General features: G+C 42.0%; 1 protein-coding gene across 1 annotated transcript in view; it reads right to left on the reverse strand.

Moving 5' to 3' along the window:
• RPAP1 (RNA polymerase II associated protein 1) overlaps positions 1–23,239 on the reverse strand; it is a 41,900-nt gene that overhangs the window by 4,164 nt on the left and 14,497 nt on the right. The window contains 15 exon segments of the mRNA XM_074909563.1: positions 1,116–1,920; positions 3,187–3,329; positions 3,812–3,961; positions 4,853–5,048; positions 6,879–6,988; positions 8,805–9,006; positions 9,782–9,961; positions 11,192–11,349; positions 13,323–13,502; positions 13,685–13,819; positions 15,547–15,726; positions 18,009–18,176; positions 18,963–19,064; positions 19,468–19,566; positions 19,987–20,105. Of these exon segments, the coding sequence (XP_074765664.1) occupies positions 1,116–1,920; positions 3,187–3,329; positions 3,812–3,961; positions 4,853–5,048; positions 6,879–6,988; positions 8,805–9,006; positions 9,782–9,961; positions 11,192–11,349; positions 13,323–13,502; positions 13,685–13,819; positions 15,547–15,726; positions 18,009–18,176; positions 18,963–19,064; positions 19,468–19,566; positions 19,987–20,105 (2,927 nt within the window).

The following is a 23,239-nucleotide window of genomic DNA, read 5'->3' on the forward strand; positions in this document are numbered from 1 at the left end:
GCACATGATGTAGAATCAAGGCTTTCATCTGGAATATGGTGTTCAGCTCTGTTCCTACATGTATTTGTGGAACCGGACTAGAGACAGGGAAGGGCTACTGGGAACATCAAGAGAACAGAGAGCTTACCATAAGAAGCAGGCCACAATATCTTGGCTTACCTGGCTTAAGAAATAAAAGGCTCATCCGGCCTTGATACAGAAAAACTGGCCACAGGGCTATTACAACCAGACCAAAAGCGCTGGAACCACACAATGGAAAGCACTTATCTCATAACCTGCCGGTTCACACTTGTTTAGAAAAAAATTCTGAAAGGTTATCTTCATATTGGCAAATTTTAGGCTAGATCAGGTATTGTCTGTCAACTGGCACAGAACTTAAAGCCAGGTAAATTCCACCTCTTGTGCTCTGCTCATTCTAAATAAATTCAGTCCTGCACTTGACAGATGAAATTTTCTTGCTGAGTTACCCAGCAAAGCACAACTTCAGTATATCTAAATGGGGAAACATGGTTGAGAGAGAATATGACTGTTTGTCCATGCACTGGGCAAGGAAAAGGTTCTCACCAAGGTGACAAAACTTATTTAAAGGGAAAGGTAATTGCTGGCAGAAGAAACATGGGGTGCAGACTAGCACAGGCTATAATTAGGAGGTTCTCAATCATTAGACAAGGCAGGGTGTGGGACAGTTTCCACTGAAGACTGAACAATTTCACAGCTCCTGTCCTCCACATATACACACTATCTGCTCTCAAAAAGGGTTCTACAGGTTTCTGAAAATGCTTATGTGACAAGGGCCTGCATCTACAGGGGCTGGACTCAGTTCTTCAGACCTACAATCGAAGTGTTTAGAAAAAAAGGTAAATAATAACAACAAAAAGACATACACACTGCTGTCACAACCCTAAATCAAAAGAACATTACTCCCTGTTCCTATTCAATTTTACATTCCATGCATTGGATTTTCTTCAAAGAGAACGAACAGCTTCTAAGCAAAGAAACCATGATTATTCTACTGGACAAGGAGGGATGAGGAAGTGCTGGGTGGATGCTCAATCAAGGTTGGAGAAACACAGGAAAGAGCTCAGTAACATGCAGTGACCATACGCCAGGATTACCTGCTGGAGTGGCACACCTAGCGCATGCAAGACACTTGTGTGCTCCCCAAAAACAGCGAGACGCAGATGAACGCTGAAACGCTTCTGTAGAGGTAGAAGAACAAAGACTCCAAAGAGTGGATCTCCAAAGGAGACACCTTCAAACTGCTCTAGGAGACTTATATAGAGATCATGGAAGGATGCCAAACCAGGGAGAGGAGCATCCAAGTTCAGGGAGTCCAATGCCTTGGGCTGGCAATACACAGAGAGAACGGCAGCCGTGTAGTGGTGGATCGGGGCTTCTAGAAAGAGGTCACTGCCTGTGAGGAACACACACATAAGCCGTGCAAGTTTGGCAGCAGTAGGGATGCTCTGAAGGGTTTTAGCACGCCAGGTTTCTAGCAACAAGACCCACTGCAGGTTCCAGGTCACAGTGTTGACAAGATCAAGTGGGAGAGAGTTCAGTACAGCCCCACGTGTCTCTGCATTTGTCACTTTGTTGTAGAGGCTGATAAGTGGAAAGAACGGCCAGTCTGAAGGTAGGATGGGCCCTCTGACCTCAGGAAGCAGCATTGACTGGATGAGGTAATTCCGTCCTTGGTAGGATGCTTGGGAACGCATAAGGGTAGGCTGCAAGTGGACAAAATGAGAAAGGTAGCAGGAGCGGATGAAAGGCAGATTCTGGTAGGATTCTCTCAGCAGGGCACCACGAGTAGCCTTTGAAAAAAATGCTGCTGCAGAGCCAGGCTGTGCCAGTTTGGCACTGGTACCCAGATGCAGGATATCAGAGAAGTCAGCCGCTTCTGGCCCTCCAGCTTTCCCTTCACTGTAAGATAATAAAGACATACATCAGTTTAAGAAACCAGGAAAAAAAAAAACCTACAAAACACCAAACAAACAAAACACCATGGAAATTCATCTTTACAGTCTTCCTGGATAAGGGAAAATAGTATATGCCCAGCACTCACAACACTTTCTACAGCATTCAGCTATGATAATACCAAGTGCCTGTAAAGCATCAGTTATCTTGCTACTTCCAGGGAAGTCACAGAACTACATTTAGAGTTAACAACACTAAGGCCTTGCCACAAAAAACCTCCACACAATGCCAGCAGTGTGGTGTGGAGGCTGCAACCCCTTGTGCAGAGAGGCAGTCTACTTACCAGCGTAGCTCTCAGGGTGCTGAGATGAAATACCACGTAACACAGGGCCTACATGAATCAGTAAGACAATTCTCGAAATAGTAGCTGTGCAGCTCACAGGGGCAAGGTCAGGGGAACCATACAGACTGGTAGTCAGAAATCGGGGGCAGGCAGGGAGGACTGTGTTGGACAAACCCATGTGCCACCATCTCAGATCAGAGACTGACCATGGTCTCACAAAATGGTAGCTCTAGAGCAGGTATTTGTAAAAACAAACAAACAAAAATTCCCAAACAAAAAACCACCCCAGAATAAACCACCTAAACAAACTTGCCTTCTTTCTGGAAAACTATAGTATCTCCTTGCAGCACCTTGGTCCAACATCCTACAGGGATGCACCATGGCAAATTTAAAAGAGATTGTGACAAACATGATAAACTGCTACAATTTCCTTGGCCAGACATGTGAAGCTTCACATCTGAGATGCTTGTGATTTCTTCCACTGCAAGGTGGAAGATGTCACAGTTGTCAAATGAGCAAAAATATGTGTAAGAACTTGTGTAATAAGGATTTGGGGAACATTTAATAAGCTCTTCAGACGATGTCAAATTCTCACATATGTTCTAGACTCACTACTCTCAGGACAGCAGATGCTGGGCCTTAGTGAGAATCAGTTCCATCAGGAATCACAGGACTCTTGTCACAGAGATTAAAAGAAACTGGTCACATTTCTCAACATTGGTATATCAGAGAGAAACCTGGCACCATTCTGCTGGTCTGATTAGAAGGCTCCACGACTGAAGAATATGCCAATGAGTAACTAAAATTTGAATACAAGCCCTATTAAAGGTCAAAAATTATGACAAATTTCAGTGCCAACGTGTACTTTTTCAATTTTCTCAAGTTTTCCCATGTACCAGACTACACAAAGGAAAAAATGCAAAGCTTACAGAAGAAACTCTGGATTAAAGGCAAGATCCAGTAAAACCTCATAAACCAGATGCTCACTCCCTGGCAACAGACGGCTTAGCAATGCCATGGCAACACAGTGATGGAGTGAGGCATGCTGGGCGTAATCCGGACAAGTGCCTGCCTGTACAGGAAACAAAACAACAGATAAAAGCACTGTATCATTTGTCAACAAGGCAATCAACAAGGACAAGAGGGTCAACCAAGACATAGATCTTGCTGGAAAGTGAGAGACTGAGGCAGTCTGTAAGAACTGTCAGCATTCATAGTGAGATCTTTCTGCTTCCCCTGATTGTCATAAGAGAGTTACACATCTTTTTTAGCAGCACACTTGAAAAATTTATTCTCACTCTAGCCCAAAGACAGGCAAAAATAGAGTTTTTGTCATCCAAAGTATTTTGGATCTAAATCCCCACATCAGTAACTGTAAAGACCTTATTTGCTAATGGGGCATAAAAGATAGCTGAAGAGCCACCAGACCTAAACCAGACACAAGAAAGAACAAGGATGCAGAGACCAGTTGCCAGTCTGACACACTGAGTTGGAGAGGCCAGGGTGAAGGCAGTTCCTTGGGTGAAAGAAATGAAAGGACTAATATAATGATACCATTCTCCGAGCCAATGCTAACACAAAGTACTGCAGATGATATTCATGGCGCAGGATCCACGCAGATGAGGGAGTTACAGAGGGAGGTCCAGTCTGCCAGCTGTGATGCAGATAATCCTTCAGGCCTCTGAAGCCCAGCACAGAACTGTACTATAAAGGAATCAGAAGGGGAGAACAAATATTATGAAGACAGCTCATGCTTGGAGGAAAGTTAAAACATAGCCCCGTCGAAGGCCTACCCACTACCTTCTCACATGAAATTCCTGCTGACTGCTCCAAAAGGAATAGTTAAAAATAGCCCCATAAATAGCTGTTTTTCTGCCTCAGGGCTCATCCACACCCATCATGACCATCCCCACCGCAGGTAACCAACAGTCACTGCCTACACTTCCCATGGTGCTTTGTAAGGTAGAAGTCTGGCCAGTGACTTAAGGAGTTTTTCTCTCATCTGGCCAGATAATCCTATTAGTAACCAGCGAGTTAGTCAACACAAAGTGACAAAAGAAAGCTTTGAGAGAGCTTATTCATCTCTCTAGGGCTCTGCCATTTCTTCTTCAGAGTCTGCAATCTTCCATGACATTCTCATTCTAAAAATTCAGGACAACACAAAGTGGGAAGAAACCTCTTCCGTCAGTGCAGCACTCGTTCTCTTGTTTAACTTTACCCTGCTTCAACCATCCCTTTCCTCCTGTAACACTCAGTTATTTATTTTGCTTAGCCAAACAACAGTTCTTTTAACCCTTCTCTAAGTTCTTTATAAATCCATCCTTTAAGCATCATCATCGTTCATCACCTGCTCTGTAATTCCAGCTTCCCAGGGTTAACTGGATGTTGGAATTCAATAGATATTTTTCAGATCCTCATCCCACCTGTTCTAAAAATGGGAGTATTTTTCTATAGTACTTTGATATTTTTAAATTAAAAATACACAATTCCTTTTTAATAGTCTTGCTAACATCACTCTTAAACCCAGGAAGATACAAACACTAACCTCCCTCACAAATTCACCTAGAACTCACAGTGAAAAAAATCTATTCTCACCTTGCTGGTCAGGCCTTTGTGAATGTGAGTGATGCTATTGATGAGAAACAGGAGGGCAGTGAGGAAGGGGAAAGGTGACTTTGAGCCAACCAGGCTCAAAGGAGGTTTGCCTCCAGTGCAACTCAGAGATGCAATGCTGAAGACAGATTCTGGTGCTGGGGAACAGGACAGAGGGTTGCACAAAGCAGAACATGGCCTGTGGGAACAGATAAAGAGAAAGGGGTCAGGTTAAAAGCACTCATACTGCTGAAGAATTATCTTGTAGGAATTTTACTATCTGAACTGTGCCACATATTGCATTAAAATGGAAGCTCCAAAGACTGTGCAGGAAAAAAACTAGTATCACAGTTACTCAGGTAAGCACTATTGCCATACAAGCTAATGCCAGTGAGCTGTCACAAATTCTAATCTTCAGCTAAATTGCTCATGACGTGCAGAAATACTGATGCAGTGACACATCTCTGATGTCAAACACTTGAAAGCACCGAGGCCTCTGATTAAAAAAATACATACGTAAACCAGGCTAATAAAACTGCCCACCCACTCAAGACATTTCGATAATAAACTGGCAGACAAGGCAAAAAACCCAGCTTATATCTGTAATTGATATTGCAAAAATGCTGCCCCTTATGTACTCATGAAATGCATATTAATAAAGTCTCTTCAGAAAGAACCTAGTTTTAATGTACATGAACATGACCATGCATACTGTTCTTGGAGTGTATGCGTGTCTGTGTGTGTATGTTCACCCTCCGTGGGCAAAACTAGAACGTCTCATACCCCCCCGAGACATACCACCCCTGTACAGGCAAAACCACTACACAGAAGAGTGACCATCAGCCTGTTGCTCAGTGGTAATGGGGCAGCAGGGCAAATGATGTCAAAGATGCGTATCGTTGCTCTGTGACAGAGAACTAGTCCCTTAAATGCATTTTGCTCTTCATTCCACTGGCATTACCATGTAGGAGATGCATGAACACATCTGGAGCTCACAGAGCACCCCCAACTCCTGGCCCTAATCTGCCCAGAACTTTTAGACAAGATTGTCAAAATATTAAGGCAGAGGTTAGCTGACTCTCCATTTTTACCAGCCAGTGTTAAGAACAGCCTAGGAGAATTCTTGTTGATGGGATTTTACAGCCCAACCAAAGCTTTTGTTTTAAGACCTCAAGGACAGGCAGGAAGGGGTCTAATAAGCACCCTTGTGTTGGAAGCCTTGGTGCCAAGAGCTTCAGACCTCAGTTCTCAGCCATGAAAGAACATGCCCAAACTGTTTGGTGACCATTCAAATGCCCCTTAAAAGCAAAGATTTCAAGTGCCTCTTGTATCAGATGTTCTCAGAAGCAGCCAGATGTCTCTCTGACTACAAGTTAGGCCTTTTAGTTTCTTCCTTTCCAGAGGGCTGATCACAGGCCAGTAGGGAGGCTCCCTCTACAGCAGAAAGATAATATCTGCAGTGCTTAAGAGTTCCCAGAGTCAGAGAAAAAGCTTACATTATCCAAATATCTGAAAGAACAGTTTGGTATCTGGCCGTTCACTTTCCTGCAGGGGGTCTCAAAGCCTTAGTGAAGCTCTGCAGCAGCCTGAAGTCTAGTTTAAATTATTTTATATAAGCAGCATCACACAGAGCATGTGAATGGTACACACACACACTCTCACCTTCCCAATGTAAGAGGGATCCAAACTTTTTTTTTTTAAACCAGTGAAACCAAAGAAGAATCAAAGCCCAGAGTGACTAAAATCAATCTGAAATTTATATGAAAAACACAGATACATGGAAGGGCAGAGACGCAGACCCTGCAGCAGCATCCATAGGAAAAGAAGAACTGGAGAACCTCTGTGCCCATCATGCTTTTGGCTGTGAGGGGAGAGGACAAAGCACGGTGTAGACAGAGCCCTGCTTCACACATATGGGGCACATATGTACAGGGGAAAGAAATGGGAGGGGGAAAACTGCCACAGAGTACAGTATAGAAGTGATGCTCCCCTGGCTCCTGGCAACATCTCAGCAGTGAAATAGTTTTACCTGAGCAAGTCCCACATGCTGTGTACGGCTGGCTGGCTGAGAAGGGGCTGCAACACCTCGGATGTCAAACGTTCCAGCTCCTCTAAGCAGTCAATTGGATTGACTGATGGCTGCAGAAGACGTGGAGAAAGACAGGAAAAGATGGTGAATGAAGGCATTCCAGTAAGGTCTCACACTCAAGTACTAAAATGTGTCACAGAGATTTCTTAATTGGCTGGAAGTAAGGTATGGAATCCTTGGGATCAAGATTCCCTAAATGAAAACTTGCACTATGTGGCTAAACCCCCCTCCCCATACCATCTATGCAGTGATCTTTCCATTTAACTTTAAGATGACACCAAGGTGGTCAGAAGTACCTTGAGAAAGCAGAGTGGCACCATGAGGGTCTCCAAAAAAAAAAAAAAAAAATTTAAAAAAACCCCACCCAACTGTATAAAGTGTGATTGACCTACCCATCAAAGCATGACTGTGGATGAACAATGCACAGAGGAGGATCTGTGGCTTTTAGAGAACCATCCGAATTCTTCCAACCCTAGTAAGCAATATTCCAGGTTGAAGGAACATGCTGGCAAATTTTAATGTCCTTTCCCTTCATCAGAATGCTGCTTTAGGATACAGAAATACTAATTTCCATAACAAAAATCTCATTTTCCTCCAGGTAAAATCCCCCTCCAGAAATGAGCACAATCTACATGAAGATCCTAACCTTAGTTCTTAGTAGTCTAAACAAGAAGGTTCAGTATGCACTAATCTAGTTACTATACAAGTTGTTGGTTTTTTTTTTTCACTAGTCCATTCAAATGTGCTACATGCAATTTTATTTTTATTTTTTAAAACAAATTAGCTTACCACAGGTAGATGATTGAACTTTTTAAGGGGAAATAAAAAAATCTTATGTCATAGTTTAAGGATTTAAGAAATAATTTTGTCAGCCACTCTTCTGGGATATCTATAGAGTTTTAAAAAGGAATATTCACCTCTTGGTTACACTGGTTCTCTAATGCTCAGGACCTAATGACAGCATGTGACGGGTACTACCAACCTTTGGGGCACTAAAGACATCTCTGAAAGATACTGGTGGTTTCCATCCCAACCACAACTAACAAACTCAGTTGTTCAGGGCAAGTTTCAGAGGAGTTGCAGAAGCGTGAATAACTAAAGCCATTAAATTACTCCCACACCTTGAAGACAGCTCTCCCAGGTCAGAACTCGGGCATGTCAGCTGGGCAGTAAAGAGGAAAATTGCATTTATCTTTAGAACATGAATCTTTAAGGTAGCTAAAGTATAAAACATTATTCTTCAACAGCACCACACTGCTTTGTCACCTTTAGAAAACTCACTTTAAAAGATGGTCACATACTACAACCGTAACTGGGTTATAGAATTTGACCTTGAACGTCAGTGGGGCAGCAAATAAATTTAGCTTTATTGTTTCCTCTCCAAAGATCATATGGCATGACCCTCAATGCTCAATCTTCCAAACAGATTATTATCCGTGTAGCTGTCCACATGTAAGCTCTCAGAACAAGACTACAGCAAACGCAAAAATGTGCACCTTGATTTAGTGCACATGGAGAAAGGCCTGCCAAACTAAATTGGGTTATATTTGCTTCATGCTTTGGATCTCTACAGTAAATCAGAACAGTCACAGCACTGCCACATACCTCGATTGAGACTCTGAGCCCAAAGCAAGAAAGGACAAGAAAAGACGACAGTGATATTTAGCACTGCTAATGTGAAGGATCAGCAGGCTGATATGACCCTAAATGCCACACAGCTTAGATATGAGGTGTGGCAAACAAAAGCTAATCCTCAGCTAGATACCTCAGTGTCTGTCTTTTTCAGCACTGCCTGAAAGTTCAGGTTTTCAGAGGTAATAGGTAAATTGGGGAGATAAAAAGACAACCTGTATTTTCAGGCCTTACCTGTTGGCTGCAAGCACTGTAATAAACTCCCAAGTAGATCATGTAAGTTGTGGTCAGAGGCTGGAGAGTGTGCCAAGTTTCTGTCTGGGATATCTCCTGGAGGAATTTCTTCAGACTGGTCTCAAGGAAGGGCTGTAAGCCTGACACTTGATTCCACACGACTGGAGGAGGTGGAATCTGTTCACTATCTTCTGAGCTATTACTGAAACACAATGGAAGAATGACACAGGATAGCGAATTTGTCTCAGAAACAATTGTCTCTCTAAATCATCATTTTTAATAGCAAAATTTCCAATTGCTTGTAGTCTGGAAGACAATACCCAGCAACAGCCACTAAGGGAAAAAGCATCTTTGCACATTCCCATAGACCAGACCAAACCAATTTAGGCACAAAGGACAAATGCAGAATCTACTCATGAAAGCTGAAGTTTCTTCACCTGCTCTACTCCATCCTTGAGCTATGCTCTAGTTTTACCAGACACTCTACTTCAGTATCCAGCTTTAGTTAAAGAGTTTCTTGCTTTTCACCAGAAAAAGTATCTGTGTCTTCAACAAATCCAACTGCTTTGATGTCTATCAAAACCAACAACCTCTCAATCCTGACCTATTTTGGTCTCTGCAGAGAGGTTCTTTCCTCCAAATCTCGAAGAGGTTACTTTCTTTTCCCCAAAGGTAAGGTCAGAGATTTCTAGCTCATTTCAGCAGGGCATTTGGCTAACACTGCCCTTCTGTCCCAATAGCTGAATTTTTACTCCTGCCTCTTACCAGGCTAGCAGGTGTAGGTGTCAGATTAGATACCGCTTCTGACCTTGGGTCAGAGGGAATATGCCCCACCATGCAGGGATTCACACGTGGGACAGTAAACCATCCAAAATGAAGGAAAAAAAGTAGGTGATAGCCAGGTCTCTAAGCCAAAGAGAGGGAAGACAGGATCCCAACTACTCGGATACACAGAACTGGTGCCAGAGAGGGCCTACCTACTCAGCTTGGCCTGCAGCTCCACCGTGTAGCCTGCTGTTTGCGTCACATGTATCAGCAGAGTAACTACTGCTGTCGCTCGCTGGACAGACAACTCAGTCAGGGGGCTCTTCCCACGGCAAGTGCTGAGCAACTCAGGCAGGGACTGCAGTATCTTCACCAGCACGGGGTAGAGATCCCTAGAGTATGAATCACAGAATAGCTGAGGTTGGAAAGGCTGTCTGGAGATGTTTAGTTGGATTTTGTGTATTTTCAAGGATAGAGACTCCACAATCTTCCTGTGCAACCTGCTCCAGTGTTTGATCACCTTCACAGTAAAACAATTTTTCTTACACTTGTGACATTTCCTGTGTTCCCATTTGTGTCCTTTTCTTCTTGTACTTTCACTTCATACCACTGGAATAACCTGGAGCTACCTTCTTTACACTCTCCCATCGCATATTTATAAATATTGCTAAAATGAGATTATAAGAGCTAGCACCACCACCAACCTAACAAAAACAAAGATGACAAAGGAAGAATACTGTTGTTCCAAAGTCACCTGAATGGGACCTCCCTAATACTCAGCCTCCAAGCATTCCAGTAATCTCTTGGAAAAGCTACTTTTATTTTATTTGTTTCCCTAGTTTTAAAATTCTTGGCCAAAGTATCTTAAGTTATAAAGATGCAAATTTGAGGAATCTTCTGCTGCCTCTCCTTCCTCAAGATTATTTACAATGCTAAAAAATTATATAGCTTTAATTCTTTATTAACCAATACACCTGATTGGACTGGAGAACACAAAATGCAGTTGTGGAAGGAGAATCTCTCTTCCGAAACTTAATACTGGCCTCCCTTTTATTTCCCTTTAGAGCAACTCCATATCATGTCCCTGCTTCCAAGTCAGTGCAATTACATGAAGAAGATTCAATGCTTGAGATAGCTCAGACTTATCCCAGTGCAGACCTTGATGGTCAAGCACAAGAACTCGTACTGAAGTGAGATGTCGATACAGCGTGCAGTCTGTCTGCCCCAGTCTCCTCACTTAGCATCACCTTTAGATCATCGGATCCAATCTGGGCATGCTGCAAGCTACAGGTCTTGATGTCACACAAGCACAGATTACTCGTGCCTTCAAGGAGAAAAAGGTGCAGCCCTAAAAGGTTAGGGTGATCTCCCATAGTACAGATGAGAAACAACAAAATCCCAGTGCTTAAACACAGGAGATAAAGAACCAGAGAAGGCAACACTCAACATAACTACCTTTAGAAACTGTGGGTTTTACTGCAGGAGGCCAGAGAAAGGGAGATAGGACTCCCTGAGCGGAGTAGAGACTGGGCCTGGAGATCCCTATATCTGCCCCTCTGGAACAGGCTGTCTATTTTCTCTGTTGTGCCCCGCAACCCCTTTTTTCCAGCTTTGGGCTGTACCTGTAGAGATCACAGGCCTGACCATAGCCAGCAGCCACAGCCCAGAGACGGAAGGCTTCGGTGCTTAGCCTGATGGCTTCTTCCCTTGGCAGGAGCAGATCCAGCGGGTCTTCAGCTACAAATCGACTTAACCGACTTTTCATTTCAAATTTGTTAAGCTGTAAAACAAACAAACAGAAAAGAATAAACAACAAAAAAGACAAAGGGATAAGAGACATCAGTTGTATGCATCATTACCTCATTACTGTGACACACCAGAGAGCTGCAGATTTCAATTCAGCTCATTCTAAACTCCTCTTGCACTGTTCAAATCTGTCCTTATCTTGTGTTATCTCAAGGAGCATACTACAAAGAATCAATAAATGGTCAATGACTATTAAGAGAGAAGTATTCCTGAAAGGAATGCCTGGGTGTTGCCTAATCCATTCCTAACAAAAATCAACTACACCTAAATCATTCCTGACAGAGGTTTGTCTAGCCCACATACACTCCTTTTTTGGATGCTCTTTGCAGCACTTAACTGATGTTAAAAAATATAACCATCCTTCTTTAAGTAGTCGTAAATAGAACTCTATTAGTCAAGATTTCCTGTAAAGCTCTATCTTATGAAAAACACTGTACGCAAAAGTACTGAATTGATGCTGATACTCTTTTTGGGAGGTCACACTAAATGGCTTTCAGAGGTCCTACAACCTAAATCTTCCCATGATCCTGTGTATAATTTATTTAAAAGGGTATCTCCTGCCTATGACTTTTATAAGATTATAGAATTTTGATACCTTTCAAATGTTCTGAGGTTATTTTAGTATTGAATTAAGCATGACATGACTCATTTGCAGTTCTCTAGAAATAATTTTTACCCTCCCCAACAACTGGGTATTTTTGCTTAACCATAAGAGAGCTTCTCTTTCCCTCTCCCACACATACAAAAGCTTGTGTGTGCTCTGTCTAAACAAATGAGATAACAATGTCTTTTTCACAACACAAGGACATATTATAGATAATTTAAAATTCAAATGCTTTAGAGACATCTTGTAGGCAAATCAATGCACACCGGCAAGAAAGCAAAGGAGCTGATGAATCAAACTATGAGTTCTGACACCCCTCCTACAGAACAGAGGGCAAAGTCAAATTTACTTCCAGAGGAGGAAGATGGAAGAATTTTGTTGCTAGCTAAAATAAATTCCTACAATGATGACTGATTTAGTTTTTTATTATCTGCCATTCCCATGTTTAAGCGCCTGTAACAAGCCATATAAAAGTGCAAGAGAAAACCTGAGTGGTAGGAACCTCGTAAGCAATTTTACATGCCTTGAAACACCTGGAGTACACAAAGCCTAAAAGAGTAAAATTCAGTGATTTTCTGTTATGTTCCTAGCATCACTCACAGCCTTTAAATATTCCACTATCCATTATCAGCACATTATTCTATGTATTTTATATTACAGACTGGTGCTGTTCTGCTGATGTTAGCATCTTCCTGGATGGCAGTTTATTAGATGCAGTTAACAATACTGAACCAGAAACCCTAAGAAGTGCTCCCTGTGCTGTAACAGGTGCTGCGTTACACATTTATAGCGCCAGTGTCACGACCTATGAGTGAATGCAATAATCTCTGAAGTGGAAAACCTATCCAGAAGTAGGTAAGAGGAGTTAGAAACACTAATAAATGACTTCAGAGTTAAGACAAATTAACAGCAGGAAAGTTCAACCAGGACTGTAGAGCACAAGGATAGTGACTAAATCTCTGCTTTATACAGTTCTAAACTGCCTATCACTGGAACACGGGAGAGTACAGAGCATCACACACCAATGCGTGCTTTAAACATCTGTTATTGGTCTGTATCACTGAGCTGTGCTACGTGATTTTGCATAACCGCACTACGTAAAACAAAAAAAAAAAAGCAGAGAAAAGCTAGAGACAGCTCTTCCACTGCTACACAGCAGAAGGCATCATTATTACGACGTTGTCAACAATTCCTTCAAAACACACCTGTGCTCCTTCTTCACAGTGATTATTTCAGCTTCAGCTCAGAGTCACTTCCAATTAATCCTCTATCTTTACTTTGAAAGTAAGGCATAGAGAACAAAGGCCTCTGCAATCAGAAAAGCTCTTCTGAGAATCACTCACCAGCCTGGCTGTTGCATTTCGGCCTCCAGATGCCAACACTCTGATGAACTTCATAGCAGTGGCGCAAGCAACTCCATGGAGGCTGGTGAGTAAACACCCCGGTTCAGCCACCTGGGGATCCCACTGAGTAGGGAGAAATTCCCTGACAATGGTCTCAATCAACCGAGGACAGTCAAGCAGCTGCAGAGAAACAGCAGGCAGGGCAAATAACTAAAGAGGTATGCAATTATGCAGACATGCAGAAGACATGCAAAACATGCAAGTTTGTCTGACCTCCTTGACATAACTTCTACCTGCTTCTTTCTTCCCTTTTTCAAACCTTTCTTCACCATTCCCAACCTCCTGTACAATGCAAGATTTACCTGGCTGCAAGCTTCAGAGGAGTGCCTGGCTATGTGGGTGAGGATGTGCAGTATATCCAGCACTACTGTGGGAACAGGTCGTACCACCTCCAGAATGTACCTCAGCCGGTGCTGGATCCGTGTCTTCAAAAGCCCCTGAAAAAAAAAAAAATTCCATTATGCTCTTAACAATTACTCTCTGAACTGCAGTTGCTGGAAGACAAAAGCACATTCAATTACATCTTCTGCAGAGAGTGAGTTTTAAAGTCACCTATGGGGAAAAAGAGAAACAAGTTTCTGCAGATTTGCCAGTATGCTAGTGAATGAGCAAGAGTTAGCTCAAGAGAGCAGGAACGACTGAATTTCTGTTCTGAATTAGACTACTGGCAGGGTTTGGATACTTGTTTTTTTCCAGACCATGAAACTAAGTAACAGGGAATAGGACAATAACCTTCCCTATGGGGGACTACTAAAACCCAATGTGGCTGAAAAGGGTTCTCATGCTCCTTGAATAATTTTGGCTAGACACCACCTTCAGCTAATGTATTACTCTGATAGTACCTGTTATGTCAGAGGAAGGTGACAGAAGCAGAGAACACCACCAATCCCTGTTTTGCAGTAGGAAAAGAGCTGCAGAGAGATGATGCAATTTTTATTTCATGGCTCACAGAGCACAAGACCATGATCAGTGGAAATCTTCAGTTTAAGTGACAGCATTATGCAGTCCTAGTTCTGGGAAAAGACTTCATAACACCTGAATTCATAGTACTAATATTTTTTAAAAGTTGTAGCCAAGTAAGGTTGTAGTTCTAGGCCTGACCAAGTCCAGGTGCTGGTTTAAACACTCCTTGTCCAACTGTGTGGAGTAATTGAGTTTTAACAACTAATAAGCAGGTGTGAAATGGAATTTCACAACAAATGGAACACTGGAGAATTTTATCCCAAATATCTTCTGAGTTCGGGCCACTTGGAACAAGTTAAAACCCCATTATGTTGAACCATGCAACTGTTCCCAGAATCACAAACTGATCTCATATCTTCTAACTACAACTCCCCTGTTAAGCTTTTTTAACATTGTCATCTAGTAGAATACATCTGAAATCATGAAGCCTCTCCCAAGTACAGTAGTTCTTTTTCCCAGTGGAGCTTTTAACCAAGGGCCATTTGAACACAGGCTCAAGCACATGGACTAAGTGATGGGATCACAGGTTTTAATGATTGCAGCAAGCAGGAGAGTTGCATCAGCTTCACCAAGGCTGTGTTTGAGATAACAAAGATTACTATTTTTAGATATCTTATCAGGAAACGTGGGAATAAGCTTAGATATGTGAGAAATTCCTCCCAAACACTGTAACTCTGAGAAATACAAATATGAAGAATGAAATTGGGGAAACACTAAGTAGCCACCTTATGTCAAGTACAAAAAGAATGTCATAATACAAATATAACTAATTCTGAACTATGCAGCTGTAATGCTCATGTTTAACTTTGCAAAATTACATATAGATCCTTTAATAATGGCTGGAACCTTTTCATTTTTAGCTCAAGTAAGTGAGCTTGAAAATCACGTCTGTATGCGGTCTTTCAGCAAGTCTTACGAGGTCATCAGTGTGCTTGTTGCCAATTTCCCTGGAGGAAGTTAGAGATACTTAATGATACTGAATTCACACAGGTCAAGTCTCAACACTTTTAGAGATCAATAGAATTACCCTCCTGGTAATAAATGACAGAAAGGTAACATCCAACAGCCAGGGAAGAGTTCTAATTCTTGCCCAGAATGTTCTTAATCGCATACACAGGAGAGTAGATGTTTCAACAGCGCACACAGCCACTGTGCAGAGTCTATTTTCGTAAAAAGATTTCATGTCTAGCTCTGTGATTACCTTTACAACATCGTATCGGGCCACATCTGGATCTGGCTTGTTTTCATCCTTTAATTTTTTGTCTCGAGACTTCTCTGTTACATTTAATTCTTCCTCTTCCTCCTCCTCCTCCTCATTGTTGGGGACAAAAGGGAATGCAGCCATCCCTTGATACCATGAGAAAGTCCAATCAAGGTATTTCTGTAAGGAGAGTAAAAGCACATAAAATTCTCACAAAGAATTAATGGAAGACAAAAAAATTTTCAAGGATGATTTTGATTACAGAATGCTTTATTGATTCCCACCTAGCCCCAGGAAAACAATAAAGGGTATCCTAAACACGTACAAGCAGAACGCAATGCTTTTTCAGCAAAGTGATTTTAACCTGTGACCCACACAACTTGGGAAACCATGAAAAGCAATTACTGTGAGGTGAATTAAAGTCACTACACAGGTAACAGAATTGCAGCTTAACTGAAAAACATTTAAGATAAAAACTAATAAACAAAGCACCAAGGCTTGAGAAGTTAAACTGTAATTTGGCATTTATTTGCCCTATTTCCATTTCTGGACCTGTGTGGAACTTAGGTCACAACACAGAATTGTCATGTAAAAATATTAAAATAAAGACTGCCCGTTCATGTTCTTCTGGCTTTTGTTTGAAAACCCCTCAACTTCAGCATATAAAAACCTCCCTTTTTGTTCACAGCTAATGACAGTGTCAGATACTCTCAAGTTCTAGGACAACACTGCAATAAGTGAGCTTTCAACTCTTCAGAGGGGATTGCTCCCATAGCAGACCCACCTACCCCAAAATGTTTTACAATATAAAAGACGGTCAAATCAAATGCTTGCACTACTTAATAGCTGCTTTAAATTTCCATTTCCTGAACTGGCAGTCAGAAATAGCTACCACATTAGACAGAAAAGAAGTGGCAGACTTCAAGTAAACCCTGAGCTGTTTTGAAAAATTTCAAATGCAAGTGCCAAGGAAGTACAAGTTATTAAGAAACACAGGGGAAAAAAAAAAAAAAAGGCAAAATTAAACAAAGTTGGTGAGTGAATGACATGGTGAGAAGAGGCCTGACTTTAGGGGATGAAGCCGAGTCCATCTTGAATACAGGGTTTGGAACTACTGCCTTCCTTCTACGGCGAGAAGGAGAAGCACAAGCCACAGTATCTGGGTCATCAAAGGAAATAGAGATAAAGGTGGTTTCTTCCCATAGCCACTGATGAATGAACAAAATCTTCAGACAGCATGACTTTTATGTGTGTTGATCTTCTGTGCTTACAGTGGGGATAAATCCTGTTTGTCTTACAAATCCTGGAGCAAAAGGCTGGACTTTCAGCCATGTCCCTTCCTCTGAGACCTTCTGAAACTCAGCAGCACAAGACTCTAGGAAGGACTCTCCAAATGAGAAAATACACCGACAGGCACTCATGGTGCTGCTTTGCTTCTGGCATCGAGAGAGTCAGCAATCCCCATTTACACAAGACATAACACCAGCAGCTTTGATCTGAGAATCAGAGCACTGCAGAGAGTTATAAACCAGAGTAATATCAGAAGAAAAGAAACCACATTAAGAAGCTGATTCATAGCATTAATTACCTACCATGGGTGGGCAGGACTCATCTAGCAGAACACCATTAGGCTCACAGCCTAGAAAAGGAGCAAGATGTGGAGAAAGCTAGCTAGTCCTTTGTTTCTCTTGCCTCCCCACTAGGAATAGCTCTAAAGACCTGGAAGAAGTTGCAGGGGGCTTCCTGGGATCTACCCACTCTTCTCTATCACCAGCCCCTTTGCAGTCTGATACAAGAGCAGCTCATGGAAGGAACCTGAAACACAGCCCACAGCATGCTTCGCCTATAACGGACTGCTTCTGTCCAACCAGAAAGACATTGTAACCTTGCTGCTCAGGGCTCTAGTATCTCTGAACACTCAAAGGAACTTTCAACCTTCTAACAGGAGAGAAAGCATCAAGGAGAAAACAGAGAGATGAAAATGTGAAATTAGATATTCATCAGTGTTAAGAAACGCACATGAGAACAGCAGAAAACAGACAATGAGAGAAAAAGAAAATGGCACCATTATGAGGCATAAGGCAAAGCAGAGAAAATAATCTGTTCAGAGCAGGAAAACTACAAAAGAAAGTGGCAACAACATAAGAAGCCATAATAAAAAACCCCTAAATTGTACACATACATTAGTAGAGTCATGATCTAGATTGTAAAGATGTCAAAAGAGAATCTCAGCAGCCTGCACTGAATTTAATCACGGGGCAGAGGTAATTCAAATAGGAAAAAAGATGTCTGAATCTCTCAAAGTGGGATAACATACTCCCTTGTCTGTCCCAAAGCACAGCAATGGCATTCTATTGACCATCCAGTAAGCCTTTGTTCAAGCTACTCACCATGTTTTCTCATTCCAGTTCCTGTAAACAGCTCAGCTGAAATCAAACCCAGGCACTTAATGATTGTCTCACCTCATCATCGAGTGACACCAGCAGAGCCCGAAGAGCACCAACAGATGCTGCCATGACATTATCCACTGTATCATCCAGTGAGAAGCGCAGCAAGAAGAGAAACCCAGCATCAAGCAGCAGACGCAGAATGCTGCCCTTCAAAGAGGAAGCAAACTCTCCAGCCCTGGCCTGAAACGTACGCAACACAGAGCCAGTGTTAAAGGTGCCTCATCTCAACCGGGTACATCTCAACATTCTGCGCATGTTTGCCTCTTCCCACTCCTACTAAAAAACAGCTAAATTGTGTGCAGGGTTTTTTTTCCTTTATTTTATCCTCCTTTCATTCTACAGAGGCACACAACTCCAGTTCCTTAATGCACAAAACCTTTCTTCCTAATGTCTGAAGCCATCTTCAGACTTCACCCTGTTCTGCCCCATTGTTCTTCTCAAAACCAGTTTCTTCTTCTCTGCCTCCACTGCCACTGAAGGGAAGGTTAGCACTTCCCCTAGTTAGGTGGAAGTGTGCACAGAAGTAAAAAGTCATTTTGCTTTATGCTATTGGCACACCACTCTAAGAGTAGGCTGGTTCATTCTCACCTCCTACAGAAAAAGCACATCATGAAGCTGGCTCAGACAACAGGAGTGAAAGGGTCATTGCCAAGGACAGGTTTGTCACAAAAGTAACACCAAAAAAATAACTTGTGTCCAAAGCAACAACAGAACTGAAGTTGCAGCAGTGCTGCTGAACAACACTTGGAAGCATCTCCTCCAGAGAAACCTGAAACTCAGTCTGTTAGGTCCCAACACTTAACTTTTCTAACAGTAAGGAGATCCTCAGTGAAAAAGAATGCCCTGTTGGTGATTTTGCTCATCTCCGTTGAATAGTAGAAAGCAAACAACTAGTACCAGAAAATCTGGGCCCTGATACACCAGAAACTTGAATTATGGCGAGGAATTCCATGGAAAGTGACTTACCTTTTGAACAATACGACCCAAAACCTGTAGAGCCAGTGTCCTCTGTTGAGTAACTTGGCTGCGAGACAAATGAAAGAGCTCTTGCAGAGAATAACCAGCCCTCTAAACAGGGAGAAGAAAAAAAACAACAAAAACCCTAAGCTATAGGTAAAAACAGGCCCCTTAAAGTAAGATTAACTGTAAAATGCTGCAATGCAACACTGTTTGCTGCTTTGTGGCAATTGCAAAAAAGATTCTGAGATGCAACAGGATAAAACTGAACTTCTTAAGAAGAGGATGTATGTGTATCTTTTTCCAACACCACAGATCCCTAATGGCATTAAAGAGAAAAAGCATTAATGGAGTTTTCTGAAAGTAAGACCCAACTTCTTTTCAGGAGCTTGTTTCAAAAGAAAATCACCATCCACACTTTCCTAAGGCTTTTGTCACTAAAAAACCTCGACACCAAAGGCGTCTGCCAAATCAAACACTGGAAACGGAAACAGGTGTGCTATATTACACATACCTCTGCCTCTTCTCCATGGTGATGCAGGCCTAGATGTGTTGGTAAATCAGCATCTGCAGGAATCAATTCTCCTTTTAAACTGAATCGAGCTTGCATTCCCTACAACAAGTGTGGAGGGAGAAAAAAAAAATATTTCTATTGCCTTCCACTCCAATCATCACTTAAAATACCACTTCTTACATCAACTGCTGGAAGGTCACAGTTCAAACTCTGCCCAGATCAGGCCTCAAATTCTTAAAAAGATTTACTCCCCTCTTTCCTTTTTTCTTAGCTTTCAGACTTGTTACATCTCAGATTACAGTTGATAGACTCTCACTTTCTAGCTCTCTTGAGCACTGCAGACTAAACTGACCACATATCATCCAACCCTGTGGCAGAAACTGGGGAATCTCTCAGCCTGATGAAGTCTTACAAACTGAGTAATCAGAGGACTGGTCTTTGAAGGCTTCAAATCTGTTACTGTTGAGAAGCATGATCCAGACACAAGCATGAAAAATATCAGTTTCACTGCTTTCAAACCTTTTGGGTTTTCTTCTGTCGGGGTGAGGGCAAATCTTTCATCCATTCCAGCTTCTCAAACTCCACATTGTCCATGTGAATCCATTCCTTCTTGGGCTTCACAGGCAGATCATCATCATCTTTGTAGAGGAACAAAAATAGCAGTCTTACCTTCCAAGGCAGAGATGAAGAAAATACTGTTCTCTCTTTGCCAACCTACTTGGCTCAAAGACTGCACCAAATATAGGATTCATGTAAAATAAAAAGAAAACAATTTTCAAACTGACTATTGGCTGATGCATAAACATCAAAGGTTTAAAGCCGTTTTCATCTTTCACAAGAGCTGGAAGAGGAAGTAAACAGCACTAATGAAATTCACAGACAAGGCTCATTTGAACAGTTGATTAAGTTGAACAGAAGTCAGGACACAAATAATCACAGAATGGTTTGGGTTGGAAGGGACCTTAAAGATCATCCAGTCCCAGCCCCCTGCCCCGGGCAGGGACACCTTCCACTATTCCAGGTTGCTCAAAGCCCCGTCCAACCTGGCCTTGAACCCTTCCAGGGAGGGGGCAGCCACAGCTTCTCTGGGCAACCTGTGCCAGTGCCTCACCATCTTCACACTAAACAATTTCTTCATTATGTCTAATCTAAATCTACCCTCTTAAAGTTTAAAACCGTTACCCCTCATCCTATCAGTACACTCCCTGATAAAGGGTCTCTCCCCATCTTTCCTGCAGGTCCTCTTTAAGTGCTGGAAGGCAAGTAAGGCAAAAGTGATCAGAACCTGGGCAGAAAAATAGTATCTGCCCTACTTTTGAAAAAACAAACGGGTATCATCCAAGGAGGGGGGTATTAGGCGAGATGTGAAATGGTTCGAAAGTACCGATGCAGAGAGGTCAAAGCAAATTTTTGGAAGCCAGTATAATTTCAGCCTAGATATACTGGAGAGAGCACAAACACTACTATGTGTGCTTTTGTCACATTTGCATTGCTGCTCTTCGTTCTGTGTCCCACTCTAAAGGCTTGAAGAGATCAGTTTTGGAAGAAAAGATCAAAGCAGCTGAAAATTTACCCAGCTTGCCTGAGAAATGGCTTGGTGGGGAAGCTGGACAGTTGAATAACAATTCCAAAGGTGCAAGTACTAAAGGAAGAAATTACTGATTTAACTTTATAAAGAGCTTTGACTAGAAGAATTTGATAAACAAGACATTTACCCCTGACATCACAAGAATTGCCCTAGGAAAGAGGCAAATCAGCATCTGCAAGAATCTCACAAGTGAAGGGATGGGAGAGATGCAACTGCAACCAATCTGAACACTGGGAAAGATAATGCTTTGCTACTGGGATACTATCGCTTACTGGCGTGAGATGAGCTACGAAGTCTTTGATGTCTCAAGAGAAATCACACATAAGGATAGGAACAGGGAGTCTGAGGGCATGAAAAGTAGCAGCATCACTCTTGCTGGAGCAGCCCAGGACTCATTTGCATTGCAGCTATTAATCCTAGTGCTCTGGTCTTCTCTTGCAAGGAACAATGAGTCCCACTGAGATGCTCTTCTTTCATCAGATCTTTTCCTGCTGATAACTGGCCTGAAACCTAACCTTTTACTTTCCTCCAATTAGCAGATAAACTTTCAGGAAGGGCACTCATCCTTCTAGGATGAAGCTTCACCCTTATGATCAATGAGGAATTGAGTCAGGCAAGGAACCAAGCACAGTTATCTTCCTCAGCCAGAAAGCTGTTCCGCAGAATTTCAGCCAAAGGATCAGCACGCATTTTAATTGAAGAGAAAGAAAAAGCGTCTGAAATGTAAGAAAGTGGAATGTTTGTGGGTGGTAGGTGCAAAGCTAGAGGAAATAAAATCAGCAGAAAAATGAAGTCTATTGACATTTGTAATTCAACAAATTGTTTTCTCCACTAATCACTAAATTGATAGGGTTGAGGTACTCATTCTGTGAATAGGATTATGCATATTACCACCAGCCTTTAGTATTATGATCCTGTCAATAAGACATACATATTCCAAGGCATCAGCAGATTGTTCAGTGACTGAAAAATCCTCTTACAGAAACACAAGCTGACAGTGTGAATGCAAGACTTGCACTCAACTTTTTCAGACTTGGATTATATTAAAGGCTACCACTCAACCTCTTCTCTTTCTTCTTTGCTTTCCTTTTTGTCTCAGTGCGAGAATTTACTTTTCCATTTGATAAGATTACAAGTTGCTGGATAAAGGCTTCACCATTTTGTCTATTAGAAACAGTAGCCTTTTATCTTATTAGAGAGGCAGGTTTGACTTTTGAGCAATCCCATTGCTTTGTGTCATCACCCCTCCCTGGGGAAATTCAGAATAACCATTTCTGCTGGGTTATTCATGATGAGTTTACTTCTGAGCACAAACATGCAAAATCCCAACACTAAGTGCTAATGTCAAATTAGTATTTTACATCTCCTGTTGGCCAAAATAGGATGCAGGCATAAACTCAGGTGCTGGAAAGGCTTCTCTTGGTTTTATAACTTTGTTCCAGTGCATACTTTCTTTGTTATTTCAAATATCCTGGGAAAACTTCTCCTTTGCTGTGCAGTCTTTCATGGGAAGCAAACGATGTTGTTAGCACAGACACACTGCACACTGAGCTATTCCCAAAAGCACTACTACAATCTTATTCAGCCTTTACAGGCTGAACAACCCGCTTCTATTGCTCCCAGGCGAGTAGAAGAATGTCACTTAACCTGGTGCTATTTGTGCACTCGATTGTTCTGGAACAGAAAAGAACTAAAAATATTCCTTTTGATTAAGATGGGCTCCTGGAAAAATAAAACTTGGGGAGAAACAGCAAAAGGACTGTTCAGTGAAGTGTTTTCCTCAATAAGAGGCTAATCAGCTTTCCTCCTCCTGCACATGTACACACACATACACTCACAGATTCATCCCTCTCATCAAGAAAATGGTAAACGGTTGTTATCTCTCGCAAACATCAAGCTGAAATCCAGGAGTGATTCAGAGACCTCTTTAATCCATCTCCATGTTGCACTGGGATACAAAGAATGCATCAGAAGAGAGGATCAAGAAATCAAGAGAAAGCCAAAAATTGACATGAAACTGGGGGAGAAGCATGCTAACAGGGGAGATAGACATGCTACAAACAAAAGTATGGGGAAGATGAGAATGGGAGCCTAAAATCACAACGGAGAAAAATAGCTAAAGAAAAAAACTGCAGTTGAGGAAAGCAACGATAAAAGCAGCAGAAACTTAAGGGGAAAACACTT

This window comes from Athene noctua, chromosome 6 (assembly GCF_965140245.1).
Source record: "Athene noctua chromosome 6, bAthNoc1.hap1.1, whole genome shotgun sequence".
NCBI lineage: Eukaryota > Metazoa > Chordata > Aves > Strigiformes > Strigidae > Athene > Athene noctua.